This window comes from Simochromis diagramma, unplaced genomic scaffold (assembly GCF_900408965.1).
Source record: "Simochromis diagramma unplaced genomic scaffold, fSimDia1.1 OVJJ01000802.1, whole genome shotgun sequence".
In the NCBI taxonomy this organism is placed as follows: domain Eukaryota; kingdom Metazoa; phylum Chordata; class Actinopteri; order Cichliformes; family Cichlidae; genus Simochromis; species Simochromis diagramma.
The window spans coordinates 14,967,632-14,991,696 of NW_024387492.1; the positions used below are offsets into that span (position 1 = coordinate 14,967,632).

Below are 24,065 nucleotides of genomic sequence, written 5' to 3' on the forward strand. Positions count from 1 at the left end.
CTTATTGTTGTTTTTTTTTTGTCTTTGCTACGTTTTCTTTTTTGCACTTAAACCTAATAAATTATTACATCATCTGCTGTCTCTGCTCTGGGTTTCTGCACTTGAGTCCTGTTCAGTACAGGCCACTTGGCCCCGTGACAAAAAACAGAGAAAAGCGGATAGAAAACAAACAATCAGAGAAAAGTTCAGATTCCTCCACTGCCTTCTCTGTCAGACATCTCGATACCTCCACAGGTTTGCTGCTTTTCATCCTTATCATAGCTCCCCACAATCTCTCCATCTAGCTGTAAACATTTAACTTTAGTAATCACACCATTAAATGGATACAGTCTTATCTATCCGATAGGAAAAAAAAAATGCATACAAATAAAGAATAGTAAGTCACCCTATCTTTACTGTATGCAAGGTGTCCCTCAGGGTTAAATTCTAGGCCCCCTGTTATTTTCACTTTAATTAAATGACTTGCCCAATGTGTGCAAAATGTGGACACAATTATATATGCTGATGATACGGTAATTTTTACACAAGCCAAAACTGCTGATGATGCAGCCCATCAGCTTTCATTGGCATTACATTATTTTAAAAATGGCTGAATGACTCATGCCTGTGCCTTAACGTTAAAAAGACCGTATCAATGTTTTTTTTTAGTTAGTGTATTTACAAAAAGGGAAACAACTATTAGTGTAATGGTCAGTGCAATATCAGGACAGTCAGGGCATGTGTAATACTGGGGTTTGTGCAATATAATTGATGTGTTTCCTTTACTGTTATCTATATTGTCCTCTGTTGTCCACTCTTCTTGTCATTGTTAGTTCTAATATGATGTGATCACTGTTTTTGTCCTTGTCACATGATCTGTGAATAGTGTCTCTGTATGTTTTTACTAATTTATCTGTAACACCAACCTGCCAGAGGGTCTGCAGATGGAAATGAGCCCAAGCCTATAATCTGGCATATTTACATTTGTTAAAATGTTCATTAATATGTATTGTCCCTCTTTCTAAATAAAAATAAATTAAATTCTATTAAAATGACCCTCATCCAGATCGCACTGCTTACAGGCATTTTCATAGCATAAAAAGATAGAGCTGGAGTCATTTAGATACCAGGAGAGGAACATAAAGTCTATATACTGTATAATTGAATGCAAAATTTGAACCAGGTGTGTAAATTTCTCCTATATTGGCTCCCTGTTAAATCCAGAATTAAATTCAAAATCCTGCTCCTCACAACGTCGTGAATCATCAGGCTCCATCTTTTTTCTTCCCCCTTTTTTCTTTTCCTAACCTCTTCATTTAAATACTTTTTAAGACTCTGAGTCAAGTGCTTGTACTGCATTACTGGACTGTTCTGAACGTCTTAAATCCCCTTATTGATGAAGAAAACAGCGAAGTGAAGCTTTACAAAAGTAAAGACTTAACAAATGAGTTGGGGCAAACTAAACTGAATGAAAAACAAAAACAAACAAACCCCCCCCCCAGAATAAATAAACTAATAAAAAATCGAAAGCTATAATACCTCTGTTCGTCGGTACTGTGTCTTGATAATACACTCTTGCCTTATTTTACATCCATAGCTTCCGTACTTTTGTACATTTAAGTGTGATTTTACTTGAGTGAGCTTGTCCACTCATCGAGCCTACAAGTCAGCACTCAGGGCCAGTGTTGTCCATTAACCTGCCTGTGTGAGCATCAGAAACATGGCGGAAAGCGAGTTGAACGTTGACAGCCTCATCTCTAGATTACTGGAAGGTAGGTTAGCATTTGTGATCTAGCGTCTTTATGTAAATTTATTCGGGGAGGAGAAAAAGGCTATCTGGAGGTTCTTGTTTGTAACCAGGAACTTCACGACATGTTTCGAAAGCATTTCGCCATCGCATCCTTAGCTGTCTGTTTTTCATCGGCATCAAGCCTTAAGCTAACCGCCGCGTTAAAAAGCTACGGTAAACATTCGACCCAAATAGTGTGGCATCACTCTATCTGTTCGTTATTGCTGGTTAATGCTAGTTTTGAGATTGTGTGGAAAATAAGAGTGATGTCAAATTGGCTTGCTGTTGCCCGATAGGGATAGTGAAAGCTAATTAAATTAAGTAGTCATATAAGTTGAGGGTTTAACAGCACCTCTTTTGTTGTAGTGGGTGCTGGTTAATATTTTTCTTATGTTGGGGAACAGGAAGAACTGTGAAATTTTATGGTTGCTTAGTAACACTAATTGTTCTCGTTCCCAAGGCAGGTAACTAAGTCGGCTACCTCTGCGGACACACCCCCTTTACGTAGGGGATCACTAAAGCCTGCACGGCTAATGAGCCTTTGCTAATTTAAACAGTAAACCAGTGTATTCCCTAGGCTGTACCTGGGGTGGGAATCAACTCAGTCCACTAGTACTGTTCTGAGGTATTAGTATTTCCCACGAGTACCTGATACTTTTAAATAAAGCAATTCCATAACATTTAAGAAAACGAGAATCTTGAGTTATTAGTTGCTGTACAATGCATAATTTAAGAGATAAAATAAATGAAATGTAACAATAAAAATGACGTATTCGATTGATTAAAAAAAGTGTCTTAAATGAAAACAAAATAAACAAAACTTAAAATTTAATTGTATTTTTTGGTCCAATTTCTAAAAGCTGAAAAAAACCTGCGTATGATACCCAGAATTATAAAGTAGTTTAAATAAACCCCACATCCATCAGTGTAAGTAAAAGTGAAGTGAACTTCTTTTACCTTTCACTTTAATCTTTTCATTTGCTCATAACAATTCAGTATTATTTTTGTTGTTGCTTGCCTGAAACCAAATAAAGAATGGTATACGGAAAACAATAAATAATATCTAGTTAAACATCCTGCTTATTGGCAGATGCACTTTGTGGTTATGGAAAAACCAATGATATGCAAAATCATTGTTACTGTTTTTACACTTCAAAATTTATTAAATCCTTCAATTCCATCTACTTTAATGCATGTCATGAACTAATTTTGGATGTATTTGTTCTGCACATACTGAAATTTGTGCATTTAACATCTGCAGGAAGAATGATAGTATTTAACATTACTAGAACTCCACTGTAATTAAAAATCAGCATCATGCTAATTTATTACAAAATCTTTATTGTTTTTATCTGTGGTTACCATTATGGGTTTAATGTGCAATTTGTACCTACTGTCAGTTTTTCAATAACATTTGTGAGTGAGCTTTCAGCTTTGGCTAGCGCTACCACATTTCTAAACAACCTTGGTTTTTTTTCTTCATACATTAATCTGCCCTCTAGACTAGACCGCCTGCGCTCACTCACTCATAAACTTCCAACTGAGCCAACAAGCTGTTCATTCCTGATCTTGCCAGTTCATAACAACCCATGTTGACTGGAGTAAATAGCATATTTGGCCAGTAGCAAAGCAAAACTTGGTGATCAGATTTCTTTAATCTGTGGTGCAAATGTAAATAAAAGACAAAACTTGTGACTTGAACATACTATTTTTTTTAATTAATAGTTTTGTTTAATATAAATGTTTTGGGAATTGGTGATATGAATGAAATGGTTTTTCTTTTTCTGTTTTGATCACAATAATGATATGTGTGTTACTTTTTACCTTGTAGTGCGAGGATGCCGTCCAGGGAAGATCGTACAGATGACAGAGGCTGAGGTGCGGGGGCTCTGCATCAAGTCCAGAGAGATTTTCCTCAGTCAGCCAATTCTTCTTGAACTTGAGGCTCCACTCAAAATCTGTGGTGAGAACCCACCTATATCCCCAGAGGGCGTTTATATACATTGTTTTTATTTGTTCACTACATTTACAATGCTTATGGGTTGAATTGACCAAAAATCCGCTTGGATTTGTCTTATATGTTTTAAGTCCCTTCACAGCAAGACAGTCCACCCCACAATGCTGTTATTTTTGCTCCAGGTTAACCATATTTAGATTCACAGTAGTTCACTGTAGCACAGAAACTGCATTAGTGAAGATTATGAATAACTGCCTTATGGCCTCTGACACTGCACTTACCTGTGTGCTTGTCCTGCTTGACCTCAGTGCAGCATTTGATACAGTTGAGCTTAATATTTTACTACACATTTTATAAATATGTTTATAAATATGCCATTCATTTTCAAAGATATCTGTATAATCACATGAGATCAATAAACTGTGGGTAAAAATTTTAATTTCAGGTGATATCCATGGGCAGTACACAGACTTGTTAAGGCTATTTGAGTATGGAGGTTTTCCGCCAGAGGCCAACTATCTGTTCCTGGGAGATTACGTGGATAGAGGGAAGCAGTCATTAGAGACCATTTGCCTTCTTCTCGCTTACAAGATCAAATATCCAGAAAACTTCTTCTTGCTCAGAGGGAACCACGAGTGTGCCTCCATCAATCGCATCTACGGCTTCTATGACGAATGTAAGTTGAAAAATCAGTGCTTGCCTGCATCTGAATACTGTTAGATTTAAATTCTGTTAATTTAACTTGATGGTTACAGTTTCATAGATGTAAAGATTAGCTGCTTCTGTGGTTTGTATCGATACAAACTGAAGAACTATTTTCCTTTCTCTTTCTGTTATTCAATGGAAATAAGCACTATGGCAATAAATTATGTGTAAAAGACAAAAACGTTTGATCAACATTGGATTTAATCCTTAATATTCTCTAGTGCTTACTGCACTAGAGAATACAACTCATGATTATTAAAGTAATCTGATAATGATTAAACTTCAAAACATATATTGAATTTTCTGAAAGCTAAAAATGTGAAAAGTGAACATTTCTGGTTGTGAGATAACGGAGGTTTTCATGGATGTAAAATAACACACCTGAATTGGAAATTGTTTTTGGTTAAATTTTCCTCAGGCAAACGCAGGTTCAACATAAAGCTCTGGAAGACATTCACAGACTGTTTTAACTGTCTGCCCATTGCTGCGATTATTGATGAGAAGATTTTCTGCTGTCACGGAGGTTTGTGAAACATCTGTTATGTGGGAGGTAACAAAGTACGGCTGAATAATTTGTCTCCGTGAATTAAAAGTGTGCCTCTAAATAGGCAGTGAGTGATCATATAGAATTATTCCATTTATCAGTCTTAGATATTTAAATGCATTTGAGGGCTCAGCTAGTAATATATCTTGTTACTGTTGCATTAACTTAACATATTTTACTAACTACAGTAAATACTTGGTAATTCATGACATTAGTCAACTTTGTTTTTGTCATGTCTAAATTTTTTACTGATGCATGTAGTAAATACTGTCCTCTTTTGCTCAGGACTGTCACCTGATCTGCAGTCCATGGAACAAATCCGACGTATTATGAGACCCACTGATGTCCCAGACACAGGTCTGTGTTTAAGTTAATAGATTCATGAAGATCATCATATATATCTGTAGTCATTTCCCACTGTGCACATGTTCAGTGTAAAATTATGAATACATTGTCACCTACTGCTTTAGCATGTAGACTGTATATAAAGGATGGACATAGCTTTGAGGTTTAAAGAGTAAAGCCATTGTCATAGTGCCTTAAGCCCCATCCAGATATGAAACGATTTGCTCATGGTGCCTTGCTTTGTAGCTGACAGATGCTCATTACAGGACATTTTAGGCTCTGGTTGTCTAGGTAACTCTCTTATGTTTTTACCACCCCCTTATATGTCAGTCAGCACTTTCTTTGTTCCCACACAGAGCTGTTTAGATCACTCACCTCAGAGATGAGGAAAAATGTAACTCAGGAGTGGTCCACTTCATGTCCTTAACAGTTTTTTCATCTGTTGTCATCTGAAGCATCTGACTGTTAATGGCATTCCCGGATCTTTGCTTGCCATATCGCTGTTAGTTGTTCCATTTTGAACCCCCATTTAGACTGATTTTTTTACAATGGCCAGTCAGGGTGACCATACCCATCACTTCTGGTAATTCCATCACATAGCCACGCCCATTTATGGTCACTGTCACGGTACACGTAGCTACCGCCACATCAGCACTGACATATGAGAGGACAAGTCAAAACCAGAAATTTTAAAACCATTTTTTTCCCTTTTTTTACAAAAAGTGTCTTATTCCAGCTTCAGCAGCTAGAGGGCTGTGCTGCTCAAATCGACTAGTGATGTCAATTTGAGGTCGACTTTGCTGGATGGTACCATAAACACTTTTGTGATGAGGTTATGGTCTTGCTGACTAGTTTCAGTTATGTACGGTTTAGGGTGAGCCTGACTTGTGATTGACAAGTCTCTACTGTATCAGTGCATGGTGACAAGTTTGGATTTAAAACACCAAGATGTCGCTCAGAAACCAGTCTTCACAACAGTTTCACTAACCAACAGGTGAAATGTCAGTTTTTTAAACATACAATTACATGTAGAAGTTTACAAAAATAGGCACTTGTCGGTGGGTAACTGCTCAACTCGACTGCGCTGCTGACCTAAATGTGCCACATTCCAGGCTTGCTGTGCGACCTGCTGTGGTCTGATCCAGACAAAGATGTCCAGGGCTGGGGTGAAAATGATCGGGGCGTCTCCTTCACCTTTGGGGCTGATGTGGTCAGCAAGTTCCTCAACCGCCACGACTTGGACCTCATCTGTCGAGCACATCAGGTAACACTCAAGCTACTTGATGACATACAACTGTATTAAAATGGCTCAGCTGATAATTAAACTTCCATTTGTTAATGAAAACAAGTTTGGTCAGTTTTAATTGAATTAAACCATTTTTATTTATTACAGCTCTAAAGTGAAAACAGATCTGATCATTTTGTATGCAAAACATGTTCCCTAAATATTCTTGAATAACTTACAACCACCAAGTAGAAAATGTTTTTGGCTTACTGAGTGGAACATTAAGCTACCAAAACAATCTTTAAAAAAAAACAAGCCTTAAAAATAACTAAATTGAATTGATTACCAAAATAGGTGCCAGTTAATTTTCAGTCAGTCATCTTGTATTAATCCTGCCACACCACAGGTTGTTGAGGACGGTTATGAGTTCTTTGCAAAGCGGCAGCTGGTGACCCTGTTTTCTGCTCCCAATTACTGTGGGGAGTTTGACAATGCAGGCGGCATGATGAGTGTGGACGAATCGCTCATGTGTTCTTTTCAGGTAGAGCGTGTTAATTTTGATGGCACATTAAATCTCCCTTAAATTCTCTGTAGGCTTATATGTCAACACCGCTATCTGTTCTTTTCAGATCCTGAAGCCGTCAGAGAAAAAAGCTAAGTATCAGTATGGAGGGGTGAATTCAGGACGCCCGGTCACCCCACCTCGTACCACTCAGGCACCTAAAAAGAGGTGAGCAGCTGGCCCCGACTCTCCTGCTCCTCCTCTGGCTGGGCTTTGGCCCACATCCCTGCAGGCTGCCTCAAACACTCCAGCCTTCTCAGTCAGTTTATTCATGTGTAAATAAAAACTCAAAGAGAGGGTTTTTTGTTTTGCTTGTTCTGTGGGTATTTTTATGAATATGTGAGTGATTTTTCTTTTTTAATGCTACAGTATGTATTTACTCAGCTCATTCAGGAATATTAACACCAACCTTTTTTCGAAATGGGCGAGATGCTTCTTTGCCTTCAGATTAAAAAAAAAAAAATCGTGGTTTTGTAAATGCATGCACGCTTGTGTGATTGAGATGAGCTCTTTGTTTAAGCAATGTGTAAAATCAGCACTCTCCCAGCCTACAGGTCCAAATAATTCCAGTCTCATCTCGATTCCCACTGTGTTATCTCAAGTATTACACTGGTTAAATCATTAAACATTTTGGGAAATATGCTCCTTTTTGTTCCTGCAAAATATCAGGTAAGACTTCTCACCTGTTAAATATGGCTTTCACAGCTTAGCACAAGGGCCTGAAATCACTCTTCAGACTTCCCAGTATAAAACTTAAATTGACAGATCTCTTGTTAAGGACACATTGCATCTCAATACTTGTCACGCTTTCAAAAGTATGGATGTGCTCTCAAGGAATGGCTGTTTGTTGCATTAGTGCATTTCCCACCATCACAGGTGTTAGTTTGCAAAACAGATGTGCCATGAGCACAGATCCATTAATTAAGACACAAATTGTTCTGCTTCCAGTCTGAAAGTGCAAAAGACTCTGGAGACACTCAGGACTAACAATTTTAAGTTTTCCTAATTGATACTTTGAGGCTTTAGTTGTGCTTTTAGGTGTTGGTTTGGTTTAGGCAGCAAAAATATTTGGTTAGATTTAGGAAAAGATCATGGTTTGGGTTTAAACAGGTGTAGCATATGTTTTAAAGCAGCGCATGTCGGCACAAGAGGTACTTCCAACTGAAGTGCATTAAATTCAGTGCTGGGGTAAGTGTCAACAAAAAGGACAATTTGTGTTCACAATTAGTCGTATTGTCTACTCCTTCAGGTTTTGCAGTGAGACTGAGCTGCAGGGTAGCATGAGCAAAGTATCTACCAGGTCGATTGTTAGATTTAGCTCCTCGAGTACTATTTTTTTTTTCCAGGTTTATTCACAAATTAAATTAGAATTTGATTGCAATCAAATTTGGACTACCTTCTTAAAATTCACATACTATATAAGTATGTACTGTACATGGTGTACAGCATTAAAGTTGACTCAAAGAAACGCCTTTTAAAATTAGTGGGTTTTTTTTGTTTTTTTTTTGTTCGTCCAGATAAACCAAATATTGTTAACGTTCTTGTTAATATTATTGGGCTTTGGAGGTGCTGATATGTTGATTTTGTTGTATTTGATCTCTGCTAGTCATGCTAAGCTCTGTTAGCTGTACCTACAGTCCCAAACAACACAACAAACGAACCGTTAATCAATTCACCATGAATTTCACACTTAGCAGGTACGGCCAAAGCATATTTCCCATAATGTTGAATTTTATCTTTAAATGTGACAGCTAAGACTTTTCTTACGACTCAAGAATGTTTTCTTCCTATGGAGATGCCAATAAAATCCAGAGACTTTTATGATGTTAGTGCAATAAATATTGCTAGAAATCTTGCTGTATGCAAGCACAATTATGTGAGACTGCTATTAAAGCCTCTTAATTTCAAAAAGATGCCAACTTGTGCTAAATCTTTAGTTGGGCATTTGTATAAAGCCGATGCTCCTCGTAGTGTTTCAAGTCCATTTTTCCACAACTCATACTGTACTGTGTACATTTTTAATCCCTCACATCACTGAACAAGCATTAGTGGGTGTTTCCATTGTTGGTATAAAATATCGATAAAGCAACATTGTAAATGGTTCCTTTTTTGCTTCTGAAGTAAAAATCCAGACATCATGGACCCACACCGCTCAGAGAGCACTTTGAGTGTGTGTCCTTTAGTCTGATAAATACAGTAAATGTGTAGAAAAGTAGACAGATGTGCCAGTGTGAAAAAAGAGAAAAAGAAGGTAAGAAAATGAAGAACACGGCATCTTGTTAGATACAAGACGAGGTTTCAAATACAGGATTAACTAGTCGTTGTCAGTTCATTTTTAGTGTTCACAGCTCAGTTGTATGTTTGTTCTTCACAGCAGTGGGGTTTGACCATTGCCCTCTTTCACTGTCCAGAATGCATTTTCTGTTACTGTGTGTAAAGAGGGTAAAATGTATCAAGTCAAGATGCCTGCATTTTGTTTGTTGTTGGCATTGCATTACGTATAGACTGTTCCGACTTTGTGGTTACCGAATCAAGTACAGTACATCATTTCCAACTCACTAACCAACATTTAACCTTCAGATCTTGCCTTTTGCCTTGTACATCTATTGGTCTTCAAGTTGAGAAACAGTATGTTAAGATGTTCTGAGATTTGTACAAGTTTGTTTCAAATGAGTGAAATAAATGGAAGCGCTGTTAAGCCTGCTTTAATACCTGTGTCTGATTCATTAAATTAGTGCAGATCATAGTGGTAGTTTGGTTAGTCTGCTGACACTCAGAAATCACGGTGATTTGTTTTAGGCACAGGAACACAGAATACCCTCAAAACTGCTGTTACTAGTTACATTTAAAAATTAGATACACCAGTCAAATAATGTGGTTAATAAAAAAACAAAACAGAGATTTTACACTGTATGTTTTGACAACATAAAGACAGACCTCAGTCTGACTTGAGAGCTTGCAGCACTGACTGTGGTACTCTGCTGACGTAGTACTTGTGGTTACGGAGTGTAGCAAGAACCCCGGCAGAGTTCATGTGCTTTACACTAGCATCATAGCGGTATGCATTTCCATGCATATCAGTCAGTTTACCTGCATTAGAAAAAGAGATGATCAGGAAATATTTGGGAAACGATTTTAGAAAGTGGTTTAAACCCTAAAAAAAACAGTGTCTATACATGACATTATGTTGCTATATGACTAAACGTTTTCACCTCCAACAGCATGCAGGATTGCTTCAGGGGCACAAGTGTCCCACTTCTTGCACCCTGGACTAGCAAAGACATAGGCAGAAGCTTTTCCTTCAACAAGCTGGATAATCTGCAGGTAGAGAAGCACGGACAGAAAAATGTACGTTCAGTCTCTCTGTGTAGAATTTATCTATGTAACTAGACAAAAGCATTCACTTTTCCAAGTTTTAATTTTAATAATGTAAAAGAAAAATCTCACTGCTTCATAATTCATTGGTCACTAATGCAAAAAAGTGAGTTCAATTTGTTAGCACTTTTTTTTTATATTGATTTACATCTTTCTTTTATTATTTATATAGTAACAACCTTCACCACCTTCATAATGGGGTGCTAAACTAAAGCAAAGAGCCTGCAACAATAGAGAGAAAACCACATTTACAACAGTCTTCTATGAATGCTACTTTGCAATACTGGGAATCTTTTAATATAAAGAGAACGCCGGTTGGGGTGAGAGGAAAGAAGAGCAGAGAGAGCTGATAACCAATAAACTAAACAAAGCACAAACTCCAGGACGATACATAAAATAAGGCCATGGAGTAGTGGGATATAAATGCATGAAGGGTCATTTGGTAGATTATGTGAGATATGCCTGCAGACAAAGCGCTATGATAGCATAAGAAGAGCACAGGACCCTACTTTAACAGAACCTGTGGATTTAAAGCTTGTGATGGCACACTGGGAATCAATCAACTGACTGTTCATTCTATACGTGCAGTTTTTATGTCTTGATGATCTCTGAAATTAAAGATAATGTTGATAAGTTTTAAAAAACCCTGCCCGAACAAGTACACAGAGTTGTTACCACTGTCAGAAGAAAATTTTAGATCCATCTTACCTTATTTCCAGCACCACCCACTCGTACAACTTCGTGAGGCTCCATGGCATCCACACAGTCTGTTACCAGCTTGTTGCTATGGGAACGGGTGGTGGTGACAATCCGTCTGTCACCTGGAACTTCCTGGAGCTGGAACCCAAAAGCGCCCAATCCCAGCATCCCCCACATGGTTCTTCCTAATTGTGTTCCTGCACCAAGCTGATGTTGAAAATGTCACAATTAACCTTACTCACTCAACTACTACAGACTGTTTCTTATAGGTATGCTACATTTTGGACACTACATATATGTGCAGCTGCAAGAGTCCTACTGTGATATCATGCTTTTACATTCCATTGCACAACAATGAGACAAGCCCATATATCGAACGGTGGAAAAGCAGGGGTTCAAGCAACTGGTTAAAAAGCTTGACGGAAGTGACGACATTCCAGGTAGAAAATATTTTTCAGTTTCAGTTTTATTGGGTGTCAATATCGTGCAGGTCCTGGAGAGTTACAAGGTTAGATTATTTTAGTTATTCTAAATTTAGAAGTTAAAAAGTTAATCATCATTAATATCATCATTGCAAATTTCATTGAACTATTGTGTTATAATTTTAAAGCTATATTGCTCACTCAGATGCTAAGCTGCTGGCCTATTGTTATAGCTTGCATGTAGATTTTTAATAAGCGAGCTATTTTATAATGCATCTCTAAGATGTACAATGCAATTCAGCAACTGAAGACTAAAATATGGCTCTAGTCAGCGTTTATCAGGAGAAGATGGGCCACAGCACAGCTGAGACATCTAATTTTGCCTCTGAGAAGCCATCAAGCTCACCAGGTACAGCATGCTCAGTGGGTAAGAAAATCACATTATTTCCATCTCTGGTGAGTCTTTCATCTGTGCAGCTTTTGTGCGCTGTTTTTAGTGTGTCTTGTGATGATTTTGTTGTGTACTATAAGGTGAATGATGTTTACAAAAAGTACTACAAAATAGCCGACACACTATATAGCAAAGCTGTTAGACAGTTTGAACACAGTTTTGATTTGGCTTGTACCTGGTAGTTGTAGAACGGCTGGTTGATCACGCCTGCGATGGCTTTGCCTCCATATGCAATCCCAATGAGCACTGTCACATTATCCAGGAGCCCTGAAGTCAGGAAGCAGCAGGATGTTAGCTGGAAGCCACTAAATGACATTGCTGCACTTCCACTCATAAATATTTCTAGTGTGGCCATAATAATTAATATTCTGCAAGGCCAGGCTTAACCGTTGCCTTCCCATACAGAGAGCTGTGCTGTGAGGCTGAGGGGTGTCCAACCCTTTGTGTGGTGCCTGGGCCACAGCTTGGAAATGGAAACACCTCGATGCTAGGGTCAGCAGAAAGACAGCGGACAGGTGGATAAGCAGGAGCAGGGATGCACAAAGAAGAGGCAAAAAAAGTAGCAGTGAAGTTCTGAGAGCTGAGAACCAGAAAGCAACCAAGCAGGCTTGTGCACAGAGAGCTTTATGCAGCTGAATACACAGAGATGGGAGGAGATTTTTAAGACATGCTTCAGAAGAGCATACCTTCAGTATATTCCTTTGTGCCATCAAGAGGATCTACCCACACAACTATCTGAAATTCAGATAGACACATTCAGAACAAGTATGTATACACCGTAGGAGGTAAACAGTGTCCAAGCAACAACTGTACAACACTGATTTGTAATAGCAGAAAATACTTTTTTATTCAGGTGCTAAACCTCTGAAACTAAACCCACATGTGATTACCTCTTCTTCTTTCAGCTGGCTGTACTCAGGTGGACAACTCCTCTGAAGAATTTCCTCTGACTGGCCAGTCTCAATTAGATCTTCCTGTATCACTTCAGAAGGAAGATCCTGAACAAAGTATATAAATATTCATGAGCTTTGTCATAATACGAGGATGTTTTTAGGTCTAGGTACCCACAGCAAATAATTTGGCTAAATATTGTTGACACTTACCTCCTCTCCAATTATGGTGATTTTGGGGAAACGTTTGGACAGTGAAGCACAAATGCTCTGCTGTGCTAATCTGTCTGCCAGTGTTTGCAGATCATTAGCGCCTGTCTGTGCAAGAGTAGAAACAGAAATGTTAACCTTATATGTTTAACCATGAGTGCAGCTAGTGTTGTTAAACCACAAAATGCACATAGTGGGGTCATACCTTTTCCACAATACCAAGTTCTCCACTGTGAAGGACCTTCCGTACAATGGTCCCAGCCTTTTCAGCCACAGCATAGGCTGAGGCCACCAGTCGCATAACAACAGCAGGACTTCCAGACATTGCTTTCTGGTTGGTGTAGGGCAGAAGAAAGTAAAACTCATAAAACTAGGAGTGATTTTGTTCATTATGCCAATCTGCTATAGCCAGGTTTAAAAACTCAAATGCATAGTACTCCAGTTGATAAATATAATATCTTAAATAAAAGATAACAATGATGACCCTTAAAATTAACAAAAAAAATAAGTCCTTTTTGGATTTATTCCTTAAAAAATAGCTGAAAAATACCAAATGCTCTGGATAAGCAAATAGCTTTTACAATCCCCCAGTTAAATTAAAACAATACATAGGATACTGCAGCTACAAGAGTTAATGACGAAGTTAAGCTGATCACAACACACTAATATCAGAAAAATAATAGTAGCTTCTTTTTGTTGTACATTTTTCTTATCTTAATGTACATCAAAAAATATTTTTAGGTTGTTTTAATAAGATTTACACATTCAAATGAAAATATTTAGCTAAAGGCAGTTGTCCCATTAATTCACAACAACACTAGTGCCATCATCTGCCAATATTTTCTAGCAAAGTGCTACAAGTAACGAAAATCGAAAATGTCACTTTAATGTGATATATATATATATATATATATATATATATATATATATATATATATATATATATATATATATATATATATATATATATATATAAGTACAGGTCAGACTGGTCTAAAAACGACTACTCAAGCAGGTCTTTCCACTCCCTATAATATATAAAGGATGTGGATATCCCGAATACGGTCATCTGTGGCATAGGTTATGCTGTGGGTGCAGCAGCTGATTAATTGACTAATCATTCAGCTGTACTTTACTGTGTAAATCAATAATTTCTAGTATACCTTGTACTCATATGCATAAATGTGTAAAGTAATTAAACTGTTACACAAACATAAACATTACTCGCTGAAATATAGTGCAGTACAGGTATAAGGTCTCACAAGTAGACAAGACTAAAGTTTAAGTATGTTAAGATTGCATTTTAGTAAGTACAGTACTAAATGTACTTAATAACAGCCTAACATTGATAGTTTAAAACTCAGTGAATGCCGTCTTTCGATAACCAGCTTCGTAGCTTAAATATTAAGTAGTTAACTTTGCATTTTAGAGTGATTAGTTTAGCTAAGTAACTAAAAGTCGGGTGTAAACGGAATTCTAAGTAAGCTCGTGCAGTTAAGGCTAATTAGCCACCATGCTATAGCTCAAAGCTAGGTGACTAAAAATCTAAAATGAAGAATATTAAAAAATATATCCTCTTAACTTTGATGAGTACTTACTGATGCTAACGCTGTGCAATAGCCACAGTTTTCCTAGACTGCACCTGGAGATTGTGAAGGAGGGAGACGCAGGAAGTGGTAGACCTTTGATCGCCACAAGATATATACCCCCTCGCCCAAAAGACAAACTCTCAGCAACGTTTCAGAATGAACCCGTCAACAAATAATAAGAACGCCGACCCGGATTAAAATACAGCGATTATCTCTCATATATGAATGTGTGTAAGTAATTCGAATTTGTGTTACGCAAAACAACGTTAAATTTTGCTTAAAACTGGTCTAATCACAATGTAAAACCGTTACGGAAGCACCGGAATATGGAGGTGAACCATCTCGCTTTTGCTCGTGAAACACGTTTTCTCTGTAATGACAGATGTGACGGGTCAAAGTGCCCGCCGGTTTCGTCGAAGGGGAGGAAAGGAAGGACAGCCGTACAGTTTTTTGTTTAAATTTTATTTAACATTCAGTTTTCTTGACCGTAATTCTGTTTTCAGTGAGAAAGCTGTGTTTTGCATTTTAGAACTCCACTTCGTGAATCGCAAACACAATTTGTTATCGGACATCTGTACTTTTTTCCCTCCTAATTTTCTGTCATATGCAGCATTACAGTAGTGGATGTTCATGTGTCTGCACAAATAATCATTGAGAACCAAAAGCTGCTGCTTTAAATGCAGGGTTTCAGCACTTGTTGCACACTTGACCCTGTGTGATATCAATAAGACCACATACCTTAACTTGGTCATCTCTAGTGAGTGCCCACATGCTTTTTCAATCATCTGTTTGACAGGAGCAACCAATCAGCAGTAAGGTCGCTTAAAGGCCTAGAATACAACAGATTATTTTGAGCTACTCTAGTAGCTAAAGAAAAAACACAAAGATGTAAAGTTAAGAAATTAAGATGTAAACATAAAATAAAATAAAATAGCCATTTACTGAGTTAAATTAAAAGCAGTTCATTTGACTCAGTAGAGGCTGTTTGTTTTTTTTTCTTTAATCCTCAATATGGCTTCTGTATTTTCAAATAAACTCACATTTATCAGAGAATTAGGAGTACATCCATGTTTAAATGAAAAAAAAACTTGTATTACAGACATGCCAACCCACCATCATGATTTAGCCATTATATATGACTGATGTACACTATCAAAATAGTTTACAGTAGAAACAGAAATAAAACTTTTGGCTGACCAGTTACATTTTAATGTGGCATACAGAAGCAGCAACTAAAAAAAATGGGAGAAAAGTTAACATTTTTCAGATGAAAATTTAAATATTTGATGTCAATGTGCATATCACAGGCAAGTCATCTGTTTGCCAGAGGTCTGTAGCCCATCTCTCCCTCTAGCTGCTCTGCGGTTAGAGCACCCAGCAGAGGTTGACAGTCTGGATTGAAGACTGAATAAGCACTCAGTTCACCAGGCTTGCGCGGCGCTGGGCTCCGGAGTCCTTCATAGAGCCAGTAGAAGAGAGAGATGACAAAAAAGGGGAGACCAAACTCCAGTTCGGCAAACAGACCCAGCAGAACCAGCCATAGCAGCACTTTTAGTAAAGTGATGTTAGAAATGACAAACTGTCGGGAAGCTAGCCACTTTCCCAGAGCGCTATCCAGCAGCCAGTCTCCACGATCCTATAGTGAATACACAACAGAAAAAGAAGAAGAGAAGAATAAAAACATGTGATGCTACAAATACACCAAACTGGATAAAATAAATAAACAATAGGATGTCAGTTTTCTTAGAAACAGCTCACAAATTGTACATGACTTAGTGGGGATTAAATGAACATATACAGTACAGTGAGTATTCCTTGGCTGCTGAGAAAAAATATGAGCTTACAAAAAATAGCTTGGATCTCCAAATCAATACATCGCAATCAATACAGCTACTTTATTATTTTTCCCACAAAGGCATTTATTTCTAATCTTTAGAGAGAATGGTTCAAAAAAGAGAAAATATCCAGTGAGTAGCAGTTCTCTTGTAGATAATCCCATCAAAAGCCAACACTTTTTTGGCAACAGTAACTCAACCAATCGTTACAACCAAGGTACCCAGAAGTGCATACCTTTATGACCACAGTTTACCTATCTTCTAATGGCTCTGTCCAGCAGGGTAACATGTCACAACCACAAATCATCTCAAACTGGTTTCTTAACAAGACAATGAGTTCACTGTCCTCGAATGGCCTCCACAGTTATGAGACCTCAATCCAATAGAGCACCTCTGCGATTTTGTTTGTTTCCAGCAACTTGTTAAATCTATCCCACAAATAATATAGGCAGTTCTGGTGACTAAAGGAGGTCCAACCTGATTTCAAACGAAATGCCAGAAGGTGTATTCTGGTACTTGACAAAAAAGGACTGCTTATTTTACACTGTTGTAAACACTGTTGGCCTATAATCTGTCAAAAGTATCTAAAACATATCTTTTTGTGAATTATATCAAGTCATTTTGAGTAAAAAACAAAACAAAACAAAACACCCCAATAACATTAGAAGATATTTTAAATGGCCAATGTAGAAAACAGGGTAGGTGAAATAACGTCATGGAAATACCTTCAATTCATTTTCTTTATTTAACTCTTTATTTTATATGTAAACCCTTCGTAAATCCTGTTGACTACAGCCTATTTACCAGTGTGGGCAAATATATTAGATATGAAAAAATAGAAACGATGGAAATCACTTTTAGCAGGTGTAACTAATGATGTGGTCTGTGCGTTTGTTTACTGTTATATTTGATGGTTTACTTTGTCATTGTTCGTGAGTGTGCTTTTTTAAATTATTGCCAATTGTAAAACAATACTATCAGTGCAAAGCAGACGAAGCACTCTATTTATCACGCACAGTCCGATCTTTAAAATAACAAGCTAAATCGGGAAGTTCATGAGCTTCCCGATTGAAATGATCTCTTACGCTGCTTTGAGAGCCGTCGGTCGCAGTCTGGTTGTTTCGTGCCCTGTCTTCAGGCTGCAGACTGTCAGCTGTGGGTGTTTTATCACACTGAGCAGCGGTGTCTGCTGCTGTCTCCCCTCTGGATTGTGAAACAGTAGTCGCACTCTTCTGAGCAGCTTTTTCAGCCTGTCGTCTGGCTCTGAACTCTGCCAGCTTTTGCTCCATGGATAATTAAGAACCGACAGCAACTCATTCACAACTTCTATAAGCTTACGTTAAAGTTATAAGCCCTTCGAAGCACAGGCAATCTCTCTCACACACACGAACTTTCAGTCTAAGTTCGATGACTTGCTACTAGCTTAGTAACAGGTATGTTTACATTTTACGTCGACGTCTACCTGAAAGCAGGATGGTGTGTCGCAAGAAGCCCCCAACAGTCCCCGTTTTACGACAGTTTCACAGTTCTGTTGCTAGCTTAGTGATTGTTTTCAGTAGAGGTGAGTTCCCAAATGTTATACTGTTTTATGTTCATTTAGTTTGGTAAATAAATAAATGGATTTTTAGCTGCTGTTGCTGTTGATAACCGTCAAATTTTAAGCTACTGAAGCTACTGAATGAACGATCGGAGACAGATGCTAATCACCACATAACCACCACGTCTCCTTTATATATACGTGTCGTTGTTGTATTTAACTTGTTTGTGCTATTATTGCGGTTTCTATATTTTTTTTTATTGGTTTATCAAGCTAACAGTTATCATTATGTTATACATTGAAATATATTTCAATAAAACAAAGATGCTTCATATTCTTGAAGCTACCTTGATCTTCCTTTAATTTTCCTACTTTTATTATTGCAAAATGTAAATGTTTTTAATTTTGTCTACATCAGTGCGTCTACAGTAGCTTTATTTTTTTCGTGGCTTTCTGTTTTCTCTGCAGACATGGCCTCAGCTCCAGCACAGCAGCCCACTCTGACAGTTGAGCAGACCAGAGGTGAGAGGAACAGCTGGTTTATATATATAAAAGCTCCCGTTTTTACTTGTTTACTCTTCCCCAGGTGGTCCATATTGTTGCTGAATAAATACTGGGCAAGTACTCGTACCGTTGCATTTGTAAGACCGAGACCTGTACTTGTCAGCAGGATTTTGGATTATCCAGGTAGCTTCAGGGTTAACCCTAGGTTTTCTGTACTACATAGGTGGTTCACTTTTTACCGAGGTAAGTCATCACGGTAATTTATGCTGTAGACTTAACCTGGAAGACCCGGGAGAACTCTGTGGGGAGAGTTGTAGGATGTAAAGTTTCTGTGTTTCCCTGATGAGCATCAGTAATAAATACAGATTTTTAGACACAACTTATTCCTTGTTTTCTGTGTTGGCAGCAAACAATTTTACAACAGCTTTTTGTATTATGAGTAATAAATAGTAATATAAAATAAGTAGTAATATATAAACCTAAAACAGGACGGCTACACTGTCCTTAATGACCTCATATCAAATTTGTACTAATCCTGTGTTTGAATTCTGTTTCTATATTTAATATTTACTTTCAAGCCCTTAAACAGCACTGAGTCTGCAGCTGAGAGAACAAAAACTTACATTTTTAAGAGCGGGTTATGTTCTGAGTTTAAGTTTAAAATCAACTGGAAGCGGCGTGATTCACTGATCCTTTTATTCACAGCACGTTTTAATTGCAACATAGATTGTATGCTGGTCTATGCTTGTGTGTGCAGCTTATTAATGTGTAGCTTAGTAAAACCACTGAATGAAGCACAACCTGTGAGTCATATTATAACGGCAATGTGCATGATTAACTTGGTGATTTAGAAAATGTATAAAATGCTGTTATGCTTAATTCTAATCTTTTACTCTGGTGGTATTACAGCTACTAGAACACAGGACACACAAAGAATGCCTGTTCAATCAATAATATGGTTTTAACTTTTATCTGCAATAAACTATGGCAATGTAAACATCTCCTTTATTCAGAATAATATTATTAAATCAAATCAAATCACTTTTATTGTCACATCACATGTGCAGGTACATTGGTACAGCACATGTGAGTGAAATTCTTGTGTGCGAGCTTCACAAGCAACAGAGTTGTGCAAAATACAATAATGTAAACAAGCAAAATACAAGAATGGCTACATCTGAAACTAATAAATATATGTACAATATATAATAGTATATGCATTTCTGGATGTGTATACTAAATATTTTTCTACGTGTGTGTGTGTGTGTGTGTACACATATTTTACAAATTAAATAGAGTAAAACAATAAATAAAATATATAAAATAAATAAAATAAAATATACAGAGTGAGACATGTGCAAAACAGTGGCATTACTGTACAGTATGGAGTGCATAATGTTAAAGTTCCAGTAGTGAAGCTGAGGTGTCTATGAAGTGTTCAGCAGTCTGATGGCCTGATGGAAAAAGCTGTCTCTCAGTCTGCTGGTACGGGATCGGATGCTGCAGAACCTCCTTCCTGATGGAAGTAGTCTGAACAGTTTATGGCTGGGGTGACTGGAGTCCTTGATGATCCTCCCCGCTTTCCTCAGGCACCGCTTCCTGTAGATGTCTTGGAGGGAGGGAAGCTCACCTCCAATTATCCGTTCAGAGCACCGCACTACTCGCTGGAGAGCTTTGCAGTTGTAGGCGGTGCTGTTGCCATACCAGGTGGTGATGCATCCAGTGAGGATGCTCTCAATGGCACAGTGATAGAAGGTCCTGAGGATGCGGGGGCTCATGCCGAATCTTTTCAGTCTCCTGAGAAAGAAGAGGCGCTGCTGCGCCTTCTTCACTGTTTTGTTTGTGTGTACTGACCACGTAAGATCCTCAGCCAGGTGTACGCCAAGGAACCTATTATTATTAATAATAGTATTAAGCTGTGGGACAGTAAGCTTTAATATTCAAACGGATCCAGTTTAAAGTTTCAGAGCTCTAATGCACAGCCATCACCTTAGAAATAAACAGCAGGACTGAGAGCGCACTCAGTGTTAAAATAATCAACTGGAATGAAAATATTTATTTTACTGTTTTGTGTCCGAAATCTAAAGCTTTCATCCTAGACTTTTAATCATGCATTGATAGTTTCTGGATTAGGTGACACTCATAGGGATCATTTTGTGTGGAAGAAGAGTCATATGATCCGTGAAATGCCTCTTTTAGATTGGTTAGATGCAGCCAATACCACCCTTCTTGTGTTAACGCACAAGAGAAACCCTGGGTTAACTTATTGAGCTGATAACCAGCTTTGTGTGACCTTTTATCCTGATCGCCAATGTTAGCATAAGTGAATCTAGATAACGGTAAAATAGCCTGGGTGTTGTGAACTTTTTTTTGTAGTATAGGGCCCTGGAGTTGGATGGGGTGCACTTTCTTTGTTCATGAAAAGTAAGAAGAAGAATTAGTGATGGTGATTTTCAGGCTCCAGATTAGTTACTGTACTGCCATCCATCCTTCTTCTTCCGCTTATCCGGGACCTGCGGGGCAGCAGCCCAAGCAGAGAAGCCCAGACCTAGCTATCCCCTGGCCACCACCTCCAGCTTATCCAGAGGAACACCAAACCAGGCCAGCCGAGAGATATAATCTCTCCAGCGCGCCCTGGGTCTGCCCCGGGACCTCCTCCCGGTGAGACATGCCCAGAACACCTCTCCCACGAGGAGCTCAGGAGGCATCCTTGTCAGATGCCCGAACCACCTCAACTGGCTCTTTCAATGTGGAGGAGCAGCGGCTCTACTCTGAGCCCCTCCCAGATGGCCGATCTCCTCACCCTATCACTAAGGGAGAGGCTAGCCACCCTTTGGAGGAAACCCATTTCTGCCACTTGTATCTGCAATCTTGTTCTTTAGGTCACTACCCAAAGCTCGTGACCATAGATGAGGGTAGGGGCGTAGATCGACCAGTAAATTAAGAGCATCACTTTTACACTCAGCTCTCTTCACCACAATGGACTGCTACAGCGTCTGCATCACTGCACCAATCCGTTTGTCGATCTCCCGCTTCCTTCTCCCTTCACGCGTGAACAAGACCCAGAGATACTTAAACTCCTCCACTCATCCCTGACCTGGAGTGAGCACTCTACCCTTTTCCAGCTGAGGACCATGGCCTCAAAATTTAGGGTGCTGAATCTCATTCCCACCGCTTCACACTCGGCTGCAAACTGTTCCAGTGCGAGCCAACAGAACCACATCACCTGCGAAAAGCAGAGCTGAGATTAATTAAGTTGATAATTTCTTCTAAAATGTGCAGCAATGTCAGGAAAAGGTTGGGTTTTTTTTACTTTGTGGAGCAGCTACTAAAAAAGCTTTTTTTTCCACAGTGGTTTTGAGCGAGGTGATCCAGGCATTCTCAGTACCGGAGAATGCCGCACGGATGGAGGAGGCCAGAGAGAGCGCCTGCAACGACATGGGCAAGATGCTGCAGCTTGTGCTCCCTGTGGCCACCCAAATTCAACAAGAGGTTATCAAAGCCTACGGATTCAACAATGAGGGGGAAGGTGAGCTTTTTTGTATCTTAAAACTAAAAATGTGCTTGGTTTTGCTCTTTGCTAAGTTAGAGAAAAAGTGCAAACAGTGTACTGTGAAAATAAGCAGCTCGCCCACTGCTGGCCTCCCATTTAGTTTTTGTAGAAAAAAAAATTATTGTAATCCCCCCGGTTTTGAGATGATTAGGGATGAACTCTGTCCAAAGAGCCAACCCCAGTAGTAAGATTATCTGTGGAATTTTTTTCAGGACAGCAGGTTCCTTTCTCTGAGTTAAAGTACCAAGTGTAAGACATTATTCTCTGAAGGCTTAAAACAATAGAAACTACTCTAAAGTTCAAATAATTTTAAGACACCGTTCAGACTAGAACAAATGATCCCACTGGTGCTAATTAGTGTTGGCTGATATGACGCAGAGTACTCATATAATTTAATTTGGGTCTTAAATGTATGAATTGGACATTAAACTACTCAAAGAAGAACAAATAAATGCTGCATTTATAAATCATATTTGTTTCTCATCTAAACGTTTCTTACTGTTTTCTATCTCTAAAGATATCACCTTAAATCTCCCACACAATGCTGTTACAGAAACCAAACTTTGCAGGGTTGTAGTCATTTTAGATGTATACCAGTCACACATTGGAGAGATGTCTGATCAACTACCTGAGACATAAAGACAGTTATAACTAGGAGGCTTGCAACAGATTGCATAGCTCAGACAGAGGCTCGATGGAAAAATAATGAAATTGTTATGGGATTAGGTACAAAGACGGCAGCAGATGAGACCGCCTGAATCCACAGAGGAGCTTTAAGATGCAACAACAAAGCCAGACAGTGTCTTTAAAACACTTATATTCCACCTACTGAGTTCATTATTATCAAAACTAATATCATCCTCACTACAGTGTCACAAACATATGCACATCACTGTTTTTTTATAGATACTAAATGACATATTTTAAATGGGCCTCAATTTTTAATCACACACAGGGAATTTTTTCAAATTAAACATGTCCAAAGTTTTAAATAATAAAATCAGTGTATGTATAAGTAATCCCTGGGAGCCCAAGGCTCGGGTTTAATGAGGTCAATTCAGGCACACAGCACAGATGCCCCGCCTACTTGTGGTTTAAATTTCCTGTCTGCAAGGTGCAGCCAATCAAAAGGGAGTTGCTTTAAAGGAAGACGAGTTGAAATAGAAATCTGTTCTAGGAGAATCCAAAAAAGTCAGTAACAAACTGTAATAGATCCCTTTCGATGGAAACTTCCAGTCTGTACTGGTTATAGGCTGCATGTCATTCTGGGGAGATGATATAATTTGTCATGCTGATCATCTGCTTCCCTTTCAGGTGTCCTTAAATTTGCCCGACTGGTCAAGATGTATGAAACCCAGGACCCAGAAATCGCAGCCATGTCTGCTAAACTGAAATCTCTTCTCCTACCGCCACTTTCAACACCACCTATAGGAGGCGCCATTCCAGCTTCATAGGAAATATTACTTCCATCCATTGTTCGCAAGGATACTTCCATTTAAACTTTGGAATACAGTGCAGTTATGAGCAGATCCAGCATGCCCTCAACAGTTCTGTCTTTATGTGGAGCGGTTATTGTTTAAAAACACTAAATATTCCAAGAAAGACAACACAACTTTTCCGGTTTAATCTCAAGTACCCTTGCTTAATTATTGCTTTTCTTTACGGTTCTGTATTTATTTGTCACATGTTACACCATGACCACTTTCTTACCCTTAATCATTTCCTTTGATGCCATGTTTTGTACCATTTTTATATGCTGTCAAATGTCTTTTTTGTTTAAATTAAAATGTTTTCTCTCAACCTGTGTGCATTGTTAATGCAGAAAATGTGCAAAAAAACAAAAAACAAAAAAACAAAAACTCATTTCCATTTAAATGCTTTATTATTGCAGTTA

The 24,065-nt window shown here is 38.4% G+C and overlaps 4 protein-coding genes across 4 annotated transcripts; 2 read left to right on the forward strand and 2 right to left on the reverse strand.

The window, feature by feature from the left end:
- The first annotated feature begins 1,560 nt into the window (after positions 1-1,560).
- On the forward strand, positions 1,561-7,612 carry LOC120724649 (serine/threonine-protein phosphatase PP1-beta catalytic subunit-like). Its single transcript, XM_040016934.1, has 8 exons — positions 1,561-1,751; positions 3,600-3,731; positions 4,171-4,401; positions 4,849-4,953; positions 5,260-5,331; positions 6,432-6,583; positions 6,951-7,085; positions 7,174-7,612. Exons 1-8 carry the CDS (start codon positions 1,700-1,702, stop codon positions 7,276-7,278), a joined length of 984 nt encoding a protein of 327 aa, XP_039872868.1. The 5' UTR covers positions 1,561-1,699; the 3' UTR covers positions 7,279-7,612.
- Positions 7,613-8,614: 1,002 nt separating this feature from the next.
- On the reverse strand, positions 8,615-15,210 carry bpnt1 (bisphosphate nucleotidase 1). Its single transcript, XM_040016935.1, has 9 exons — positions 14,752-15,210; positions 13,359-13,484; positions 13,157-13,261; positions 12,944-13,051; positions 12,740-12,788; positions 12,229-12,320; positions 11,190-11,387; positions 10,319-10,424; positions 8,615-10,196 (listed from the first exon to the last, which is right to left on the reverse strand). The coding sequence occupies exons 2-9, from the start codon at positions 13,476-13,478 to the stop codon at positions 10,045-10,047; spliced, it is 930 nt and encodes a 309-aa protein (XP_039872869.1). The 5' UTR covers positions 13,479-13,484; positions 14,752-15,210; the 3' UTR covers positions 8,615-10,044.
- A 117-nt stretch (positions 15,211-15,327) lies between these two features.
- Positions 15,328-17,896, reverse strand: saysd1 (SAYSVFN motif domain containing 1). The gene is made up of 2 exons (XM_040016938.1): positions 17,663-17,896; positions 15,328-16,378 (listed from the first exon to the last, which is right to left on the reverse strand). The coding sequence occupies exons 1-2, from the start codon at positions 17,864-17,866 to the stop codon at positions 16,055-16,057; spliced, it is 528 nt and encodes a 175-aa protein (XP_039872872.1). The 5' UTR covers positions 17,867-17,896; the 3' UTR covers positions 15,328-16,054.
- A 133-nt stretch (positions 17,897-18,029) lies between these two features.
- Positions 18,030-23,968, forward strand: grcc10 (gene rich cluster, C10 gene). Its single transcript, XM_040016939.1, has 4 exons — positions 18,030-18,138; positions 18,583-18,636; positions 21,971-22,147; positions 23,486-23,968. The coding sequence occupies exons 1-4, from the start codon at positions 18,051-18,053 to the stop codon at positions 23,623-23,625; spliced, it is 459 nt and encodes a 152-aa protein (XP_039872873.1). The 5' UTR covers positions 18,030-18,050; the 3' UTR covers positions 23,626-23,968.
- The last annotated feature ends 97 nt before the right edge of the window (positions 23,969-24,065 follow it).

Coding starts and splice junctions, on each gene's coding strand:
- LOC120724649 (XM_040016934.1), top strand. CDS start 1,700: ATGGCGGAAAGCGAGTTGAACGTTGACAGCCTCATCTCTAGATTACTG. Junction 1,752..3,599: donor CATCTCTAGATTACTGGAAG/GTAGGTTAGCAT, acceptor TTTACCTTGTAG/TGCGAGGATGCCGTCCAGGG. Junction 7,086..7,173: donor CGCTCATGTGTTCTTTTCAG/GTAGAGCGTGTT, acceptor TGTTCTTTTCAG/ATCCTGAAGCCGTCAGAGAA.
- bpnt1 (XM_040016935.1), bottom strand. CDS start 13,478: ATGTCTGGAAGTCCTGCTGTTGTTATGCGACTGGTGGCCTCAGCCTAT. Junction 13,262..13,358: donor AACTTGGTATTGTGGAAAAG/GTATGACCCCAC, acceptor ACTCTTGCACAG/ACAGGCGCTAATGATCTGCA. Junction 11,388..12,228: donor AGCCGTTCTACAACTACCAG/GTACAAGCCAAA, acceptor TTTCAACATCAG/CTTGGTGCAGGAACACAATT.
- saysd1 (XM_040016938.1), bottom strand. CDS start 17,866: ATGGAGCAAAAGCTGGCAGAGTTCAGAGCCAGACGACAGGCTGAAAAA. Junction 16,379..17,662: donor CCGACGGCTCTCAAAGCAGC/GTAAGAGATCAT, acceptor TATTCACTATAG/GATCGTGGAGACTGGCTGCT.
- grcc10 (XM_040016939.1), top strand. CDS start 18,051: ATGGTGTGTCGCAAGAAGCCCCCAACAGTCCCCGTTTTACGACAGTTT. Junction 18,637..21,970: donor GACAGTTGAGCAGACCAGAG/GTGAGAGGAACA, acceptor TTTTTTCCACAG/TGGTTTTGAGCGAGGTGATC. Junction 22,148..23,485: donor ATTCAACAATGAGGGGGAAG/GTGAGCTTTTTT, acceptor CTTCCCTTTCAG/GTGTCCTTAAATTTGCCCGA.